This window comes from Oenanthe melanoleuca, chromosome 1 (genome assembly GCF_029582105.1).
Source record: "Oenanthe melanoleuca isolate GR-GAL-2019-014 chromosome 1, OMel1.0, whole genome shotgun sequence".
Lineage (NCBI taxonomy): Eukaryota > Metazoa > Chordata > Aves > Passeriformes > Muscicapidae > Oenanthe > Oenanthe melanoleuca.
Window position 1 is genome coordinate 79,495,710 of NC_079333.1, and position 18,032 is coordinate 79,513,741.

General features: G+C 43.7%; 1 protein-coding gene across 2 annotated transcripts; it reads right to left on the bottom strand.

The window, feature by feature from the left end:
* Window positions 1-644: 644 nt before the first annotated feature.
* Window positions 645-11,411, bottom strand: LOC130253026 (regucalcin). Of its 2 annotated transcripts, none has more exons than XM_056491252.1 (7): window positions 11,305-11,411; window positions 10,866-11,031; window positions 8,423-8,605; window positions 6,914-7,129; window positions 5,309-5,440; window positions 1,728-1,882; window positions 645-989 (listed from the first exon to the last, which is right to left on the bottom strand). In XM_056491252.1, exons 2-7 carry the CDS (start codon window positions 11,026-11,028, stop codon window positions 939-941), a joined length of 900 nt encoding a protein of 299 aa, XP_056347227.1. In that variant the 5' UTR covers window positions 11,029-11,031; window positions 11,305-11,411; the 3' UTR covers window positions 645-938. The 2 variants fall into 2 exon arrangements, with proteins under 2 accessions (XP_056347227.1, XP_056347237.1); XM_056491262.1 differs by lacking the exon at window positions 11,305-11,411 and adding an exon at window positions 11,250-11,300.
* Between the last annotated feature and the right edge of the window lie 6,621 nt (window positions 11,412-18,032).

Below are 18,032 nucleotides of genomic sequence, written 5' to 3' on the forward strand. Positions count from 1 at the left end.
TCCCTGCACGATTTAAAGAGGGGAAACAGTAATGTGCACAAAATAATCTTTGAACCCTAGGATCAAAGCAGCACTGAGGCCTTGGTGGGCAGCTGAGTCACCTCCTGCACACACGAGGCCACAGCCAACACAAGATCCATCAGAAACTCACTGCAACGAGCCTGCAGAAATGGGAAACCATTATGTGCTGATTCTTGGAGCTTTGGAGAGAGAATGCACAGCCACAGGCTCGCTCAGCAGTCACTTGGTGGGTTACCCTGACACAGCAGGATGGGGACACACAGCTACTCCACCTGCAGATGGAGGTGCACTAACATGGGAACATGTAGCACTCCAAGAGCAAAAATCTGCTGTTTAGAATCCAGCTGAAATACATCGCAGTTGTTGCAGCACATACAAGCCTGAAGTTAAAAGCAAAAATGCAATCCAGTGAGTGAATTTTCATTTACAACAAGTGGTGTGAATAAATTGCAATAGATCTTGAGAACATCACAGGACAAAGAAAGTTACAGTTAAAACAAGTAAGACCACCAAAAGGCATTTTAAGAGGAACTTCAAAATATGTAAAAGAGACAGTGCAAGTAGTTTAATCAGTAAAACAATATAGCATAAGTTGCAAATAAGACAGAAAAATACTCAATAAAAAATTATTAAAATATTATTTAATCATAAAATAGAATTACAACAATAGCTTATTAGGATGACAATCTTTTTAGCACAAGAGAAAAAGTACCATCATATATTTAAAGTAAGTTTAAAGGGAGAGAAAAGATCAGTTTTAAAATATTCCGTGTATTTCAGTAGTTTTTGCATCCTTTCCTGATGAAATATTATAATGGTCTTACGGTTTCAAAGCAAAAGATGCTGAACACCAGAATAAGACCTTCAGACTTGTCTTGCATAAATCAGCCCTCTCTAATCCATTCTGAAGAGTGTGTTTAACCTGCAAATGGATATGGTGGAATTCCTTTTACCCCCAGTCCTGTTATCTGTTAAAACACAGAGAAAAAAAAGCAAACATAAGTTAGAGCAACAATTCACCACTATCAGATACTTGGTTTACTTACACAGCTAGACATGCTTTAATTTAGAAAAGGACTGTGTCCTCCAATTTGACATCCTACCATATTTTGCACACATCAGCTCATCACAGCCTGGAATTTCAATGCATGCTCTTTCTCTAAAGCTCAGTAATCACAGGCCAGAGTCCATTCCCCAAAAGCCTCTTCTCTTAGATACTGCTAAGCCTTAATTCTGCAGTTCACAATGTAACCTTCGGCATGCACACACAAAGGGCAGCGCTTTAAAACAAATCCCAGTGGAACAATTTTTTAAAGAGATAACCTTGTGATAATTAACTAGAAAGTAAATAAAAGCAGATGCTTTTATCTGCCGCTGATTAAGACATGTATTTACCCATCCTTTCCATAAATAGAAAATGCAAACAGCATTGGGAGAGGTAGAAGTGTAAAGAGATGATTGCACAGAAAATTTGACTATCAGCATTGGTACAAAGTTTAAACCCTGAAATATCTTCAAATCTCTATATGCATTTAACTTTCTGCAATAGGAACAAAAAATGCAAACAACAGCTTAACATATATGATCAATGTTCTAACAACTGTCTTTTTCCAGCTTCCCACCACTACCAACTGGGGTTTTGTTACCTGAAAAAATCAGGACTGAAAATATGGCCTTCTAAAATGAAAGCAGAAAGTATCATTCACCTTGAAAACCCCACCAGCCTGTGGTTGCCGTGAAAGCCACTCTTTATCCATGCCATCACTAGCAGAAGTCACATACATTTCTGAATAATCCTTTCCTCCAAAACAGCAGGAAGTTGTTTTGTCTACGGGAAGTTTCACAGTCTGGAGTCTTTTTCCTGGAGGAAAACATGCATGAGATTTCCTGTTTGACTACTTAGAACAAGAAATTTAAACAAATTATCGCAAATAACTGTTGTGGAGCCAAGTGCTCTGCAAAAATGGGAACCAGGGCTGGGGGAGGTCCCATCCTGACTGATGAGCACCATAACAGGGAGAAACCAGACTTCTGTGAACCCTGTTGTTGATGATGTATCATTTGACAAGTTTCAGTTTCAGGTATCACCAACAAATCCCACTTCAATCCCAGCTTGTCCTCTAATTAAACGCTAACATCCATGGCACAAACACATATCTGAGCTCGTCATCTAGGTTGCCCATGGAGTCAATGGAAATGGGATAGAATTCCTCTCTAAAACAGTCACATGAATCACACCCTAGACCTGCTGACTTTTCTGCTTTTAACTACAAAGGCAGCCTAGAGCGAGCAGACCTCGTGCAGCGTTACGGAGGCGTAGCTCCTGCTACACCTCTGCTGCCTGCGGTTAAGGAAGATTAATTCCTGGAAGCTTTTCCTGAAATTTCAATAGCCTTTCACATCAAGCTGGCATAAAATAGGGATCATGGGACAATGTCTGGTGCTTATAAAAAGCTAGCACTGCCATAAATAGTACTACGCATTTATTATCCCAACAAATAACTACGGACTTAATGATGGTAGTGAGCAGATCCCCTCTAGCCCTAACCAGAAGGCTGCCAAGACATCTTGCAGCAGGTTTTTCCAAAATTTCTGCTAATTCTGGGCAATAACAGCCTATTCCCATTATGCCTATTCTATGGATCTACAAGTGAATTTCTCTTTCTAGAAATATGCTAAAGCACATGAAATTCCTTACAAAATGTGTCACTTCTCTGAACTCCCAACTGCATGTGTAAATGGCTTGGTCCCCCTACAGCAGCTAATTTTAGTGTTAAAATAGCAGTAAAGTAATTTTGATGTAGAAACTGACTCACACCAAGTCTAGGAGAAAGTGAGTGGGAAGGGCATTCAAAAGGAAAAAACATAGACTGTAGGAAAAGAGGCACAAGCCCCAAGACAAGGGGATAGACCCTGGCTGCAGTTGTAGAGTGCTCTCAGTGGATAACAGCCTGGAAGATATAATTTACAATTATATCTGAAGTGTCTCCCTGTGTCTCTCCAGTTTCAAGAAAATCTGCACCCTGATGCTCTACAATCTATCTGAAGTATTACTCTGTTCTTGGTCTCTACAGAAGAGAGATTGCAAATCTTCTTGATATTATAAAAGTCAAAGGATATTAAAAACAATCCTTAGGAAGAACTATAAAATATTCAATTGCAGTCTAGATTGGACATTAGGAAAAATTTCTTCACTGAAAAGGTTGTCAAGCATTAGAAAAGGCTGCCCAGGGAGGTGGTAGAATCACCATCCCTGGAAGTATTTAAAAACTATGTAGATGTGGTACTTAAAGACATGATTTAGGGGTGGGCTTAGCAGTGCTGGTTGATGGTTTGACTTGATGATCATGGAAGACTTTTCCAGCCTTGATTGTTCTAGGATTTCAATTTAAAGAATAAAACTAGCAGGTCACTAAGTGATCAGAAACTAGGACAAGACTTGGTAACATGTAAGTTAGACATCCCTTGAGTCCTTTGCAAACCCTGTGGGACAAGCCACCAGCCTTTCCCTGTAGCACATCCTCAATCTAAAGGCAGCAGCTATCTCTGCTAAAGAAGCCTTGACCCAAAAACTCTGCTTCACCCTGGACCTCAAAACCTTCACTTAGGAAAGATGCCAAACCAACAAGTTTCCTCATCCCATTGTCCTAGAAACAAAGTCCAGGCTTTGTTATCACTGAAACCTGGAAATCCCTCTCGTGCTTTAGATGAGCTCTTTATCAGCAGATGTATCTGCAACTGGCTGACAGCCATTCAAGCCACACTTAATGGCTAGGGTGCATTAAAAGAGGCTTTCACAGAATTCTCTTCAAACCTGTCTAGATTATCTCCCTAAAGAATTACAATCCATTCAGAATTCATCAAATTTCAGATTTTAGATATTACTTTGAAATGATAGCATGAGAGGGCAGGTAAGCATGAGGTTTTTTCCACAAAAGATAGGTGGCTCCTTTTGACATGGACACTTACTCTGTGAAATGTTGTAACACTGCTCCCTGCAGGTGCTATGTCATGGGTGAGAGGGAGAGAGAACAGGTTCATGGAAGAGAAATACACTACCAACACATCAGTACCTCATCCATCTGTGAGCATAGTTAAAGACTGGGAGTGCATTAGTGACATATACTCTGCCATCAATAGTCTTACTGTCCCTATGCATCTGCTCATAGACACTATTCCTTCTAGCTTTCTCATATGAAAACACCTCCAAAAGGGAGAAGGAAAACAAGTGAAAAAAGTAAGAAAAAAAAAGATCAGGGAGAAAAAAAAAAAAGCCAGGCAGGGAAAAGGTAGAAATAATGAACGAGGGAGGAAAAAATTATTAAATCTACTATCCCAGGAGGGTATTCAGAGGGCTGGTGGATGTCACCAAGGAGTGTTCTGCCCACCAGAATGAGATGATGTGGGTGCACATATGCCAGGGTCTGATGTGTGCTGCAGTCAAGGCACTGGAATCCCTGAATCTACACTCCCACAAAACCCCAAGCCCTCTACTAGGCTCCAGATGTATCCCTGTGCATTGCTCTTCTGCTGCATGATGCAAATTTGTGCTGTCTGGGATCTGACAAAATCATGCTCCCATTCTCACCAGTGGCCCCTTGCAGCCAGTGTGGTTCAGTTTCCCTTGAGTGACTTACATGTGTTTTCTACCCAGAGTAAATCATCCCTGGCACTTCACTAGAGTCCAAATGAGAGCAGCATTGAACAACAGACTCAGACAATGGGCACACCCAAGACATTACTGTGGGAATGATAAAATGCTGTGGAATTCATTAAACATTTTTTAATTATTTCATTGCAAAATCGATCGTGCAAGTAACTTCCAACAATAAAAAAGATGTTGCTGGCATTAGTGTCCTGTGGGACTTGCAATAAAATCCAGTAGGCTGCCAAAAATGATATACTAAATGAAGAAACAAGACTCAAAAATGGTTTAAGTAATCTTTCCCATTTATCAATGAGATAAACACTGGTCTTAATTTTGGAGGATGAAGAGGATGCTAACTCAAACAATTCACAAGTAGACTCCTTAGCAACTTTATCTTTTCCAACACAACAGATGCTGCGAACAAAGGAGACTTATTTATAAAGGTAATTTTTGAGAGTATGGACATAAAATTGTTCAAAATAATAATATTTTTTTAAAAAGCAAAAAAAGCAGAATTTTAAAAAAAGAGCAGATATACCATTTCTGTGAGGTGAAAAAACCCCACCTCTCACTCTGTTTTTATTTCTTCATTTTGTTTTGTTTAACACAAAATCCAGTCTGTCTTTTGCAAGGACTTACCTGTCTCAGGATCAAGGCGAATCACTCTCCCACCATCATAACAAGCCACCCAGAGTTTGCCTTCTGTGTCAATGCACATCCCATCTGGAATGCTCTCCTCTTTTTCCAGTTTGTATATACTCCTACGGTTGCCTGCAGGGTAGAAAAACCACAGAACTGAGTGACACAGTTGTTAAAATTTTTATCAGTCACAGCCCAGCAGAGTTATTTGTACTATTATTTCCAAAAGCTGTGCTGAGGCCCTGAGTTTTTTGCCCATGAAAGAAATAGATTGTGTCTGCTGCCCTGTTTGTTTCTCGAGACAGTTGTTTCTCAGCATGAAAGCCTGTGGATCAGTTTCTATCCATTGAAAGTATAATCCTTCTTTCTGGCATTCATTTCTACTGCACCACTCGTTGTCCCCTACTTACAATATTAAATGAGTAACTGAATAAATTAATATTAGATATATTCATAAAATTAATTACTTGTTCTAAAAGCAGTTTGAATAATTTCAAGTGTGGGCTGCTCCAGCTGGAGACTTTTCAAACAGTCTGCTGGAACGTGCCAATAATCACTGTTTCAACACAAAACTGACCTTCAGATCTATAAACTGAGAGCTTACATAAACAGAGAGTTAGGAAAAGCATCAATTTCAAAGGCACATTATCGACCTAAAAACAAACAACTCTATCTGAACTTTTATCCACTGTTATTAAAGAAAATTAAACTGAACTTCCCAACATTGTTTATTTTATGCTCTGACAGCTTCAATGTTTCTCATATGCAGCAATATTTTTAATGAGTTTCCCTTTTGCTCCTGGGGATTGTCAAACTGCCCACAGAAAGAATGAGCAAGAAGAAGTGAGAGAGAGAAGTACCTTATTTCCCAAGGAAAAATTCAGCTGTAAGCCATAGCAGAGAGACATTAGGACAAGGTGCTAAATCCAAAATTACTTTAAATTCAGAGGTTTAAAACTAAATATCAAATTGGCTTGGTTCTTTTAAAGCAAAATATTACAGCCCATACAGTCAAAAGCAAATTACTAGTCCAAGTCACCGGAATTTTTCTTTTGCCCGAGCTTGTAGAAGCCCTTAAGGCGTTGTTTTCTTTTAAATTAATGAAGGAAGCTTTGAGTTACTGCTACCGTTGTTGCCTTGTTCTTTCTGCAGAATCTTCATTTAGTAGCTTGTATTTTAAAACATAAAACAGGGTGAAGAGTGAAAAAAATATCCAGGGAAACTGGCAGAGGTTTTGCACAAGGCTACAAGCTTGCTGTCACTTTGCCTGTGCTGCCAGTAACAAGAAACACGCAGCCATGGGAAGAGACAGATGAGATACACTTTGTCCTTTTTACTGGAAGATCAGATATGCCTCGTGTTTAGTAACAGTAGTCCTACTCAAACTGCCAGGCAATTTAAATACTTTATAGCATTACCAAACGACCCTGACTGGTTTGAGCCAGGAGCCTACGCAGACAGATGTTAACACGGCTTCTGTTGTTCTGCTCCAAAGAGGTTTCTGGGTAATTGCTCCCAAAGCTCTGATCATCTGGGTAATAACCAGAGCAGAAACAAACATCACAATCTTCAAGCACAAATAGTTTAGAATGCAGCCATTCATACCAATTTTTCCAGTTTGGAGGTCATAATCAAAGGCATCCACCGAGTAGGACAAGCTGTCAATGTAAAAGAAGGTTCTGTGATCCAGTGACCAGTCCAGCCCATTAGAAATGTCCACCTGGTCAAAGTGCTTCACCACTGAGAGGTCGGGGAAGAGCGTGTACAGAGAGCCCTGGTGTCTCTCCAGCACTGCAGGACGGGTCTCCTCTGCCATTGTACCTGTGCAGAGCCAAAGGGAGAAAGCAGGTTCAGAGTAAATGGACTCTCCTCCAGGTTCAGGGGCAGCCTCTCACTATGATGCTGATCACACTGCCAGTGTAGGATGGAGCTGTGCAGGGGGCTTCTGAAATTCGAGGAAGAAACTGAGCTAAAAGCAAAAGGGAAAGGTAGACTTCCAAAGTGCTTGCTTTTAGCAGAAGGTGGCAAAACACAGCCTTTGTTCTTTTGTTGGACATTTCTGGGGCACAAATGGTGTGCAGAATGATTCCTGAAAAAAGTTTTATTCAGTCATTCATATATTAAAACAGGTGTGGTTGGCATTTAACTTACAATAAATCTTAATGTCTTATAGAGCTGAGAGAGTGGAAAAAAATTACCTCCTCCCTCAGATTGAGTCTTACATTAAAGCCTCTTTTAAAGCAAATCTCATCTTTGGAGGTTAAAGTTGGCAGCTGAGACTGGCTCTTGAGAGGCTGGATAAAGGCAGATTAAGGCTGGCCTTTGAACTGAACAACACAGCAGAAGCACAGGATGGTGTTTTAAAACACAGGAGGACAGGATCACAGCTGAGGCTGGAGGACACCTCTGGACATCATCCAGGATCACCCCTTGCTCAGAACCGGATCAAACACTGCAGGTTCCTCCCACCAGTGCTGGGTGTTGAAGATCTCCATGGATGAAGACTCCATACTCTCTCTGGACAACCTGTTCCACTGTTTGATCATCCTCAGTAAAAGAGTTTTCTTATGTTCAGACAGAATTGGCTGAGTTTCAGTTTGTTCCCACTCCTTCTGATCTTTCAGTGGACATTACTGAGCAGAGCCTGGCTTCTATCTCTTTTACTCCCTCCCCAGTCAGGTATTTATATATTCAGGTGGGATCCCCTGAGCCTTCTCATCTCCAGGATGAATAGACCCTTAGCTTTTAGAAATAATATTCTGAGTAACAGAGAACAAACCACACAATATAATAAATTTCTCAATGAAAAAGTATTTTCTTCTGGCACCCTTCCAGTATTCAAAACAAGCAGCTGACAGGAAAGAGGCAAAGCCAGTATCTTAAACCAGGCAGGCTCTGAGTAGTTGGCCTCTTTTTAATGAAATAGTCCAGATTAGATAGTACCCAGCTGATATAAACAGATTTGTAAATGGGTTTAAACTCTGTTTGAAGACAACAAAAAAAAGATCCCCACCATTTAACTATGAAGGAAAACTTGCTGCATCTACAACTGATCATTGCATCTTATCACCAAAACCAGCAAGCACCAGAGGGAAGAAAGCGCCTGCAGCATACCTGCGAAATACCTCCCTGCAGGATCCACCTTCCCATCATTGAATCGGGTATTTACTTTATCCTTGTCCACTTGAGTAAGGCTGGTTACCAGCTGCTCTTTCCATTTCAAAGCAGCAAATCTGGTTCCTAGGGTGATGACATAATCCCCAGACTGCCGGAGAGCCACGGAGCTCACAGGAGCATCTGGAAACAGGGTGAAATTGAAAAGTGAGATGTGCTATGAGGAGACATTTCTTTTCTGTCCACTTAGACATGCCAACTGAACTCAGCAAAAAGCAAGAGAAACAACCTGCTTTTCTACAAACAAAACTGATGTTTAAATAGAAACAGATTATGTCACATGAACTTGAGTATTACCGCTGCTCCCAGGAGCTATAATCATTACCAGCACCTAGTTGTGTGATAGATGCTTTATTAAAAAAAAAAAAAAAAAAGTTTATAAAGGGGGGACAAGAACATGTGCTTTTTACAGTAGCTTACTGTGTAGGTTCCCCTCTTTCCAAGGGAAAAATCAATTGCCTATAGCTGTAGAGCAACTGTGTTTATTTAGCACAGCTGCTGTGCCAATGAACCCTGCAGTGATGGAGGCAGAGTATCTCTGCACTGGGGCAGGTCACACTGGGCAGGAGAGACACCCCCCACACCACACTCTGCCACAAACCTCCAGCAGCATCAAAAACACACCAAGGAGTGGCAGAGCTTCCCAAGAGCTAAAACAAACCAGAAAATTAAAATGCGCTGTCATTAGTTTACACTCACATGAGCTATTATGCATAAGACCTCAATTGCAGGTTATTATACAGGAATTAGTAAAAAAAAAACAGTGAGTGTGAAGACAACATTTCTGTAAAAACCTACAATCAGAGGCAATCCAAGGAATAATAACTTTAGGCAGGGCAACAAAGTCTGGGAGAAATGGGAAAAATCACTAATTTTCTAATTCAAAACTGAAACATTTCTTGTATTTATGGCTTTGCAGGGCTATAATTAGGTAATACTTCCACAAACACTTATAATCACCACCAGCCACCACTGGGTGACAAGAGGAACTGCTCCTTTCCAGCTGTTTGCTCATGGCTGAGGATATCCCTTCCCTTTGGAGCCCTGGCAGCAGTACAACCATGACAGAAATCTGAATGCCATTTGCCCCCAGCGCTGGGGATGAGCCTGACTACAAGCTCAGCTTTAGCAGCCGAGGCTGCTGGTGGTCTGGGGCTCATTGACACTGCTTCCACTCCTTGTTCCCATGCCAGCACAGAGAGCAGCAGAGTCCCCTTAGATGTGTGTGGCACCTGCCACATGTAACAATTTTGCTGCTCTTCAGATTGCCAGTAGCCACACTAATAAAAGTGGTTTTCTGCCTGTATCAGCAACAGGGGCTTTCCTAGCAGAGCATGGGATTGCAAGTCTACTTTTACTCTCCCAGGAAAACGCCTGGGGCCATGGCTTAGAGAAGTCTTTCCTCCTGGGCAGCACCCAGAGCATTCCTCTGACCCGGGGGGGAGCAGCTCCCAAGCACAGCTGTCCACTGAAGGTGTTGGACATCCAGGTGCCCCTACAGCCACAAGAACAGCTCCATACCTTCCTGACAAGGCACCTCAGAGCAAAGGGGTGCATGAGGACACAGCCGCCCTACCATTCACTGCACAAACTCTGCCTTCACATCTCCAGAGAGGCTACAAGGAAAAGACTACACCTTTGAGAATAAATCAGTTTGGAGGGAAAGGCAGGGAGAAGCACACTCCCTCATCTAAGTTAAGAGAATTAAGTTTGGGAAGCAACACTTCCAAAATTAGTATCAGGCCTTCTCTCATCTTGAAATTGGCAACTACAGTAATTTGAAAGGCAGATAAGCTCAGATCAGTTTCTAGTGAATAATGAGAACAGCTTATAGGTAGGCAAAATTGATTTTCACCAAGTGTTATTGAACATGAGAAAATAATCAATTGTACTGGAAAGCACTTAAGGAGCTGTCTCCCAACACAAATAGTTACTTTATCACATGCAGCAGTAAATCTACAATCCTTTTTCAATGTGAGTTAGCGTGTCTCTTCCTTTACGGAAAAAATACTTGAAACATTGAGACTCTAGCTGGTGACACCACTACCTTAAATAAGTACCAGCTTCTTAAACCGTTATTGGAAATCTTCTCTCAATATAGAAAATGTTATGGGTATTGATCATTCACATCAGAGCTACAGCAGACACCAACAGAAGTGGGACAAAGTGGGAACGAAAGACAACTTATGGGGAAAAGAAATAGATTAAACATAACCCAGTCGCAGAACGTCGTAAGGAAAGGACTAGGTCTGGTCTGTATCTAGTGTCTCCCAGCGTGCTGGCACGGAGGTAACAAAGCCAGGCTGCAGGGAAGGTGTCCCGCTCAGAGCACCGTGCCGAGGCACAGCCCGAGTCCCAGCAGGCTGTTCCAGCGGCTCCTTACCCACGGGAACGGCCTGCGTCTGCCCGGTGAGCGGGCTCCAGCGGCACACCTTCCTGCCCGTGATGTCCACGAACAGCAGCGCGCCCTCCTTCTGGTCCCACACGGGCGACTCGCCGATCCTGCAGCCCTCCTTGGCCACGCACTCGATCCTGACGGACGACATGGCCTGCGGAGGGAACCGGCACCGCGTCTTACACCCCGAGCAACGAACCGGGGAGGGAGAAAAGGAAAAAAAAAAAAAAGAAAAAAAAAAAAAAAAAAAAAAGAAAAAAAAAAAAAAAAAGAGGGGGAATAATAAAAGTAAAAGGAGGGAGAAATGAAATCGCAGGCCGCCCCGCTCCGCTCCCGGCGGGCCCGCCCCCGCACGCCCGGCTGCCGGCGCACCGCGTGTGCCGCCGTGTCATGTAACACACGTGTGTGTGTGTGTCTGCCTACGTACCTGCCTGTGAGCGGGACAGAACAGCAGCAATGAATACCAACAGCTAGCAACAGCGAGCCCCGAGCACGGCTCCCGCCGCTCTTATAGCGGGCTCGGGAGGCGAAGAGCCGCGCCTCGGGTCCCCCGGCCGGGCCGGCCCCGCCCGGCCGGGCTGCGCTGCCGGGCCCCGCGGGATCCTCCTCTCGGGCACGGCCAGCGCCGGCAGCCGTCCAGGCAGCAGCGGCTCGGCGCCCCACTTCCAGGCGCTGCAGCGGGGAAAAAGAGGAGAAGAGCTTTCCCACCGCAGTGGCCAGGTTTCTCAGCCCCTGGTTTTCCCCTGTCTTCTTGCTCTGGTGTAACTGGCCACGGGGACTCGGCCCTAACTTTCAGCACCATGGATCCCTCACAGCTCCTGCAGCAGCACCTTGTTAATCCAGAAATCCTGGGCCTTCAGTGTGTCCTGTCCTCTTTTACTCCCCGTGCTGTAGAGTCTCAAAAGCTTCCAAAGGCACAAGGAAAACAGCTGGCATCAAAATTTTCGGATACAGTTGACTGTTGCATCTGCTTATCTCTGCTACGGCCACTACATCTCCCAGGCATCAAATCTCAAAGCAGTGGATATTTTTTACATCCCAGGTCTCCTCTTCAGCAGCCCCTGCCATATTTATATACACATGACACGGCCTTTTGACTTGGAGTTGATGTCAGTGACATCAAATGGCTTCACTCTGACTGCTCCGTGCCTTGTGTGTCTCCTCCTGGAAACCCAGGAGCACAGGCAGGCACAGGCTGGCTTGCTGCTGTGTCCCCACAAACCGGAATTAACTCAGCTGCTTCAAAGCTCACCTCTTCCCCATCCAAACTCTGGTTTACACCAACTGGCTCGTGTAGCAGTCCCATTACTCAAGGGTCACTGCACCCAGCAGGGTCTTTCAGGAGGTAGACCCCACACAGCTTCTCTTAAGAGATTTCATCTGTTCCTTTATTCATTCTCCTCCAGGCAATTATCTTCTGTTGAATATTTTTATTTGGTTGCCTTTATTTATAAAACAGGTGGTCACAGCCCAGGCTTCACTTGGTCACATTATATATATATATATGGTATATTTGTAAAGTTCATGGGCTACATGACCTTACCAATGTGTTTCATGTAGGCTTCTTCTGATAGACTACTGATGTGATAACTTATTGTCACCATATCTGAGCAGTTAGACTTCTATTTTACAGACTTCAGTGCTTAGAACTGAATTTCTCTTTGTCCTACTGCTGCATGTACAACAAATGGCAGGATTTCATCTCAGACCCAAGGAAAGCAAATTATTAACAACAACCAACACAGAGAAACATCCAGAAAAGAGAGCCACATCTGCCTCCTTTTTTCTATACATTTTACAACATGGAAAGTAGATGATAAAAAAAAAACAAAAAGAAAAACAAAAAAACACACGCAAAGAATTCATTAAGTACAATGAAGAACAATTATTGCTTCTTACAAAGCTTAGTCACATTTACTGCTCTCCCATTGTCTTTGCACACTACAAGGCCATTTGGGATACAATGCAAGAGCTTACTGAATCCAGCAGGAACAGGAGATACACCCTCAACTCACCTGGCCAATCTCTCTGTTCGTTGCTGACTTAAGCATTTGCCAGCATGGTTTGGAGGCATCAAAACAAGCTGTGTGCTGGCACACACCTTGGGAGAAAATAAACAGCTTTTGTAAGCACTAGGTTACCACACAAACTCCATGCCATGTATTTAGAGCTTGGATCTCTACATGGGGCAGCACTCCTGCTTTGTCTTCTCTGGAAGCAGGGAAGCAGAATTCGTACTTATCTACAACCATGAAGAACACAACGAGGAGATCTGCGATGCAGGAGGCCTTGCAGAGTGAAGCCACAGCTCTCCCCCAGCCTGCAGGTTCCCTGAGCCTGCCACAAGCCATTACCCTTCTTGCCAGTCAGTTCTGGAGAACAGCCCAGAGCACCACAGAGCTGGAAAAGTCCCACCACCCTCAATGACTCTAGGCAAGAAAAAGTGCTGGACTATTTCAGGTGCTACAGAGACTGGGTTTTACTTCTGCTCATTCCTGGAAAGTTCTCTCCTTTTATGAGCCTGATAATTCTTCATCTTTGGAGCAATCTTTGTCTTTTTTCCTTCACCTGTAGTCTTTACTACTGTTAATCCTCCTTCCTGCTTGAAGGTGGGAAGGCTCTAGGCCTTACCCATGGCTGGTATGAAGTACAAATGCTGTGTATCAGCTGTTTATATCCCAAGAGCTGCCTCTGAGTATGGAGCCTGCCAGGCCTCCCTGGCAGCTGGGCAAGGTACAGCCAAGAGCAGGGACTGTGCCAAGGGCAGCGGAGCCCAAGGAGCCACTACCTCAGTGTAAACCTATTAAATCCATTAGGGCAACCAGAGTGGCCATGTGGGAATTCTCCAGTAGCAGATAATACTGCATTTGGGGGTGTGTGGATACTGGTGAAGATTCAGGGAAAGATGCAGTTTGCATTTTCCCAAGCTGCTCAAAGAAAACAGAAGTGACAGAATTAATAACAGAGATAGGCACCTGGTGTTGATCACAGAACAGTGCGTGAGCTACGTGCTGCTTTGGTAAAAGCACGTTTTCAAGAGGTGTTGCCTTTCTTGGACCAATGAGCTTTTTCTATCCTGTGTTCCACAATCTATATCCTATAAAAGTGCAGTTGCTTTTTAATGAACGGCTTCTTTTCCACCTCGGAAGGAGGTGTTGCTGCTGTATCATTCACCGTCCCCAGTCTGATAGAGACAGGGGTGCACAGATGGGGGACAAGCAAAAAACACTGAGCAAGAGCAGAGGCAGAAACATGAAATCAGTCACTGCAATCAGTTCTCTGGAAAACAAGAGTTGGCACTGCCATGTACTTGTTTGCAGCCAAGTATAGTTCTTGGAATTGGTTTGTGTGTCCAGGTCAAGTTTTACTTGTTAGCAAACAACAAGTAACTCCAGGAGAGATCAAACTACTGAGTTTTAATTGTTTACTAGTCTGAATGATCACAGTTGTGTATTTAAACATAACAAACATTTGCCAAAGTACTCCATTTTCCTGTTTGCAAATGTCTGCTTGGAAGAAGGTGGCACCAGCAGATTTGTGCCCATTGACTAATTTATGTGTCTAACACTTACCACTGTCACACAAGTTAATGCAGAATGGATTAAGAATCTCAGACAGGGAATCTTTTCTACAAAGGATTGCACCAAATCACCATGAAGTCACATTGAAGTATTTAGCCTTTAAAGACCAGTTTTCACAAAAATGACAATTGTCCCCTGTACTTATTACAGTTTATTACACAGACTTCTTTCAGCACAATTCCTTCTGTATTGGCCACATGCTCATGAAAAAGCATCTCTTACTTAGGAATACAATGTTTAAGTAAATGTGTGACCCTTCCCACTGCAGCCAGTCTCCTCAGTGATTCATGAACACCTTCACACTGTCATATACACACCTCCAACCTGTTATGGGAGCACCAGCCAGTGAAAGTTTCTGCTGCCTTAAGATGCCTCACAAATCTGGAGCTCCCAGCCTGTGCCTCTCCAGACCTCTGCTCTGTACTGGGAGCAGTTGGGCAACAGGGTGCTTCGGATAGCATTCTTCAGTGGAGCACAGCCAAGACATTTTTCATTAATGCCTTACTTTTCTGGTCTTTGTACCCCACGTGACCTGGATTTGCATTTTGCTTGCCTCAGGATAAAAAAAAAGAGCATTGATATGTGCTACAGCAGCTGCAAAATTATAGTCACAACAGAGGTCATGCAACAGAGCCAGGACTTCAGGGAAAGGCAGCATCTTTCATTCAAATAACTGATTTAGCAACAGTGCTCTCAGTGCTTGCAGCTTGCAGGCATGCAAATCTTTATTCTGGACAAATCAAAAATAAATTTCAAATTAACTGCAGATTTAGGGTGACTTCACAGAGCTTTAATTTAAGGTGTTAAACCAGACAATTTGAGGAGTCTGGTTTATGTACTTACCATTTGTAACACGTGTAAACTACAACTTGTTTGTTATTATCTGCATCACCTGGCTCATCCAGTTTTTAGGCCTCTGTGCATCCTTTAACTAGGAGAGATGTCTGGTTAGCTGTATAATGATTAATCAGGAAAAAGATGAAACAATGCCCCTACTTCATTTTAGAGGAGACAGGAGAACAATTGCTGAGCCAGTTTTAAGGAGGGAAAGCACTTTGCTCAGGTTCTATTCAACCATATGCAAATGAAGCCTAAAATGCCAGTGACAGGGGTTCCCAAACTACTCAGCACCACCCTTCTGAGATAAGGAACTACAAAGGAATGCAGCCAGACACTGCGGTTTCAGGTGAAGTGGGTGGGCTGGTTTAGAGGTGTTTTTCCCCCTCAGCTGACTCATTCCTTCACTAGGGCCTGCACTTCCCAAGGTATAACCAGAGTCATTTTCCCAAAAGACATATAAAGCTTTTTCTTTTTATAGGTACTACTCTTGAAGCCTGTCACAAGCTCAAGAGCTCACAGATGACAAGGAGATTTCTTGATAGCACCTTCCTTTTATGTTGCTGTTGTGCTAAGTTTTAAATTCTTCCTCAGGACACTGGCCCACCGATTTGGTGAGCAGAACAACTCTGGAACTGTTATGGAACTGTCAAAATACAACTTGTGTCCTGCTCCTTGGTTTAGCGTGGGTGGAGACAGCATCTGAGGAAAAACAACAGAAACCTGAAAAAATGTCTTCAGGATGTTCAAGCCAAAAGAAACCATAAAGGTGTCATTATGGAGCCTACCCAGAGATTTAAAACAATGTATATCAGATAAAGCAGCCAAGGCGAGGCAGACACCCAGCTCCAGGGCTGCTGAGAAAGCAATGGAAGGCAGAGAGAGTCTGCCCAGCCTGAAACAAAAGAAGAATCCCAGAGAAAGGGCAGGGCAAGGTGGATCCAGGAGGTTGTCCCAGACAAAAGAAGCCTACTGAAAAAAGAAAGGTTATCTGGAACCTGCATACAGAGGCAGGGAATCTAATGAGCAAATATCGGAGGCTGCGTCTCCTTCTACAATCACGTGGTCACACAAATTTATCCAAGCTCTCTGCAGAGGGGTGAACTTGAGGAACAGAAATAGGCATGCATATTCGCTATTTTCAAATAACTTACCCAAATGCTATGTAACATTTTCTTTCAGAAGTCTGTTCCTGCAGTCACTTTCATGCAGCTGTCACATCCCGCTGGATGCACTGACTTGGGTAGGAGCAGAGCCTGGCAGCAGTTATCCTAGAATCATCTCTGCAAGGGGGACATATGGCAGAGTTTCACCTCAGGAGTGGCAGAAGTGTTCACCCATGAAGCTGGTGTAAAAGGAAGGCTCAGAAGCAGCAGTAGCAGGGCATCTCTCATGAAACCAGAGCCCAGAAGTCTGTGTGTCTTCACTTCTTCCTAAGGAAGCTGCTTTGAGGCACTCCATTGTTTTCCATCTCTGCCCTTACCCGGTATTTTTCCCTTGCATGCCAAGCTCCCTGGTTGTGCAAGCAGCTTTTGTTCTTTAATTCGCATCAAAAGCATATTTTCCTAATAGATGTGTCAATTCCCTGCAGTGCTAAACCTTTACAAGTACTGGGATCATCCAAATTCCCAACGATCAAAATGAGTGGTTGAGTGGTTTCGCTGGATTATCTTCGCAGCTCACAGAGGCAGGCTTTGAACGCTGGGCTCCTCCCAAGTGTCAGATCCACACCATGAGTCTGCAGTACAGCCTGTACATCCAGGCCAGGCCACCAGAGGTACCACATCAAAATCAAGGGAATGTTTCAGGCTTACATTTAATTGCCAAACATTTGTAATTTCTCCTTCAATCGTTTGGGATTCTTGGTGCAAAGAAAACATTCCACAAGTGATATACACAAGTTATAACTAAGAAACGCTTCTTTAAGGGCAGAAACAATAATGCAGAAATGATGGTGCTCAGAACCACTGTGCAACCTCTTTAGTCCTTGGCCCATGTAAACATCAACAAGCAAGCAGTTATTTAGTTATTTGAAAAGACTCTACAAACCAACAGCAGGTGTTTCCATATTAATGGGGACACCAATCTCCTTCCTTGGCCCTGTCTTTCCGCACATCCCAGCCACAAGCAGACTGTATGAGAGGGAATTAGAAGCCACCTGTCAGAAGGTCACAACAGGGAAGTCTGTTGCTGGTACCTGTTGCAAGATACCTTTAGGGAAGAAGAAATCCTGGTCGTGAAAAAACAACTAACAGTCCAACACTTCTTCCTAGTGCTGGTTTTTCTTCCCTTCTGTTGGCACCTTTGCTGCCTTTTCCCCGTTTTTCTACCTCATGTTTGCTTTTCAGCTGAGGGATTCGGGCTCCATTTCACCCAAGCTTTCTCCAGCTGCTGTTTCAGCCTGCCTAGGGCCACCTGCTCAGTCACTCCAGTCCTTAAGCCAGTGCACAAGTGTGTTGTTGGCTGCTCAGCCCTGACTCACGCTGCTGCTGCCAGACCCATCGCAGGCAAGAGGGTCACTGCTGCCTGCAACACCACATTGCAGATCCCATCCTTACTGCTGGTCAGAGCAGGAGGGATGCTATGGGATCTTTCCCTCTACCTTGCCAGTTTTCCTTCTTCCCTGCTCTAGCCCAAGGAGCAGCTCCTCTGTGCCAGCAAGGCACCTCACAGCACCGGCCCGTGGGAGCAGGGGGAACTACAGCAAAAGGTCAGGTAAAACCGCTGAGCCCAGGAA

Coding starts and splice junctions, on each gene's coding strand:
- LOC130253026 (XM_056491252.1), bottom strand. CDS start 11,028: ATGTCGTCCGTCAGGATCGAGTGCGTGGCCAAGGAGGGCTGCAGGATC. Junction 7,130..8,422: donor TGCAGGGAGGTATTTCGCAG/GTATGCTGCAGG, acceptor GGCTCTGCACAG/GTACAATGGCAGAGGAGACC. Junction 5,441..6,913: donor CCTCCAAACTGGAAAAATTG/GTATGAATGGCT, acceptor TCTACCCTGCAG/GCAACCGTAGGAGTATATAC.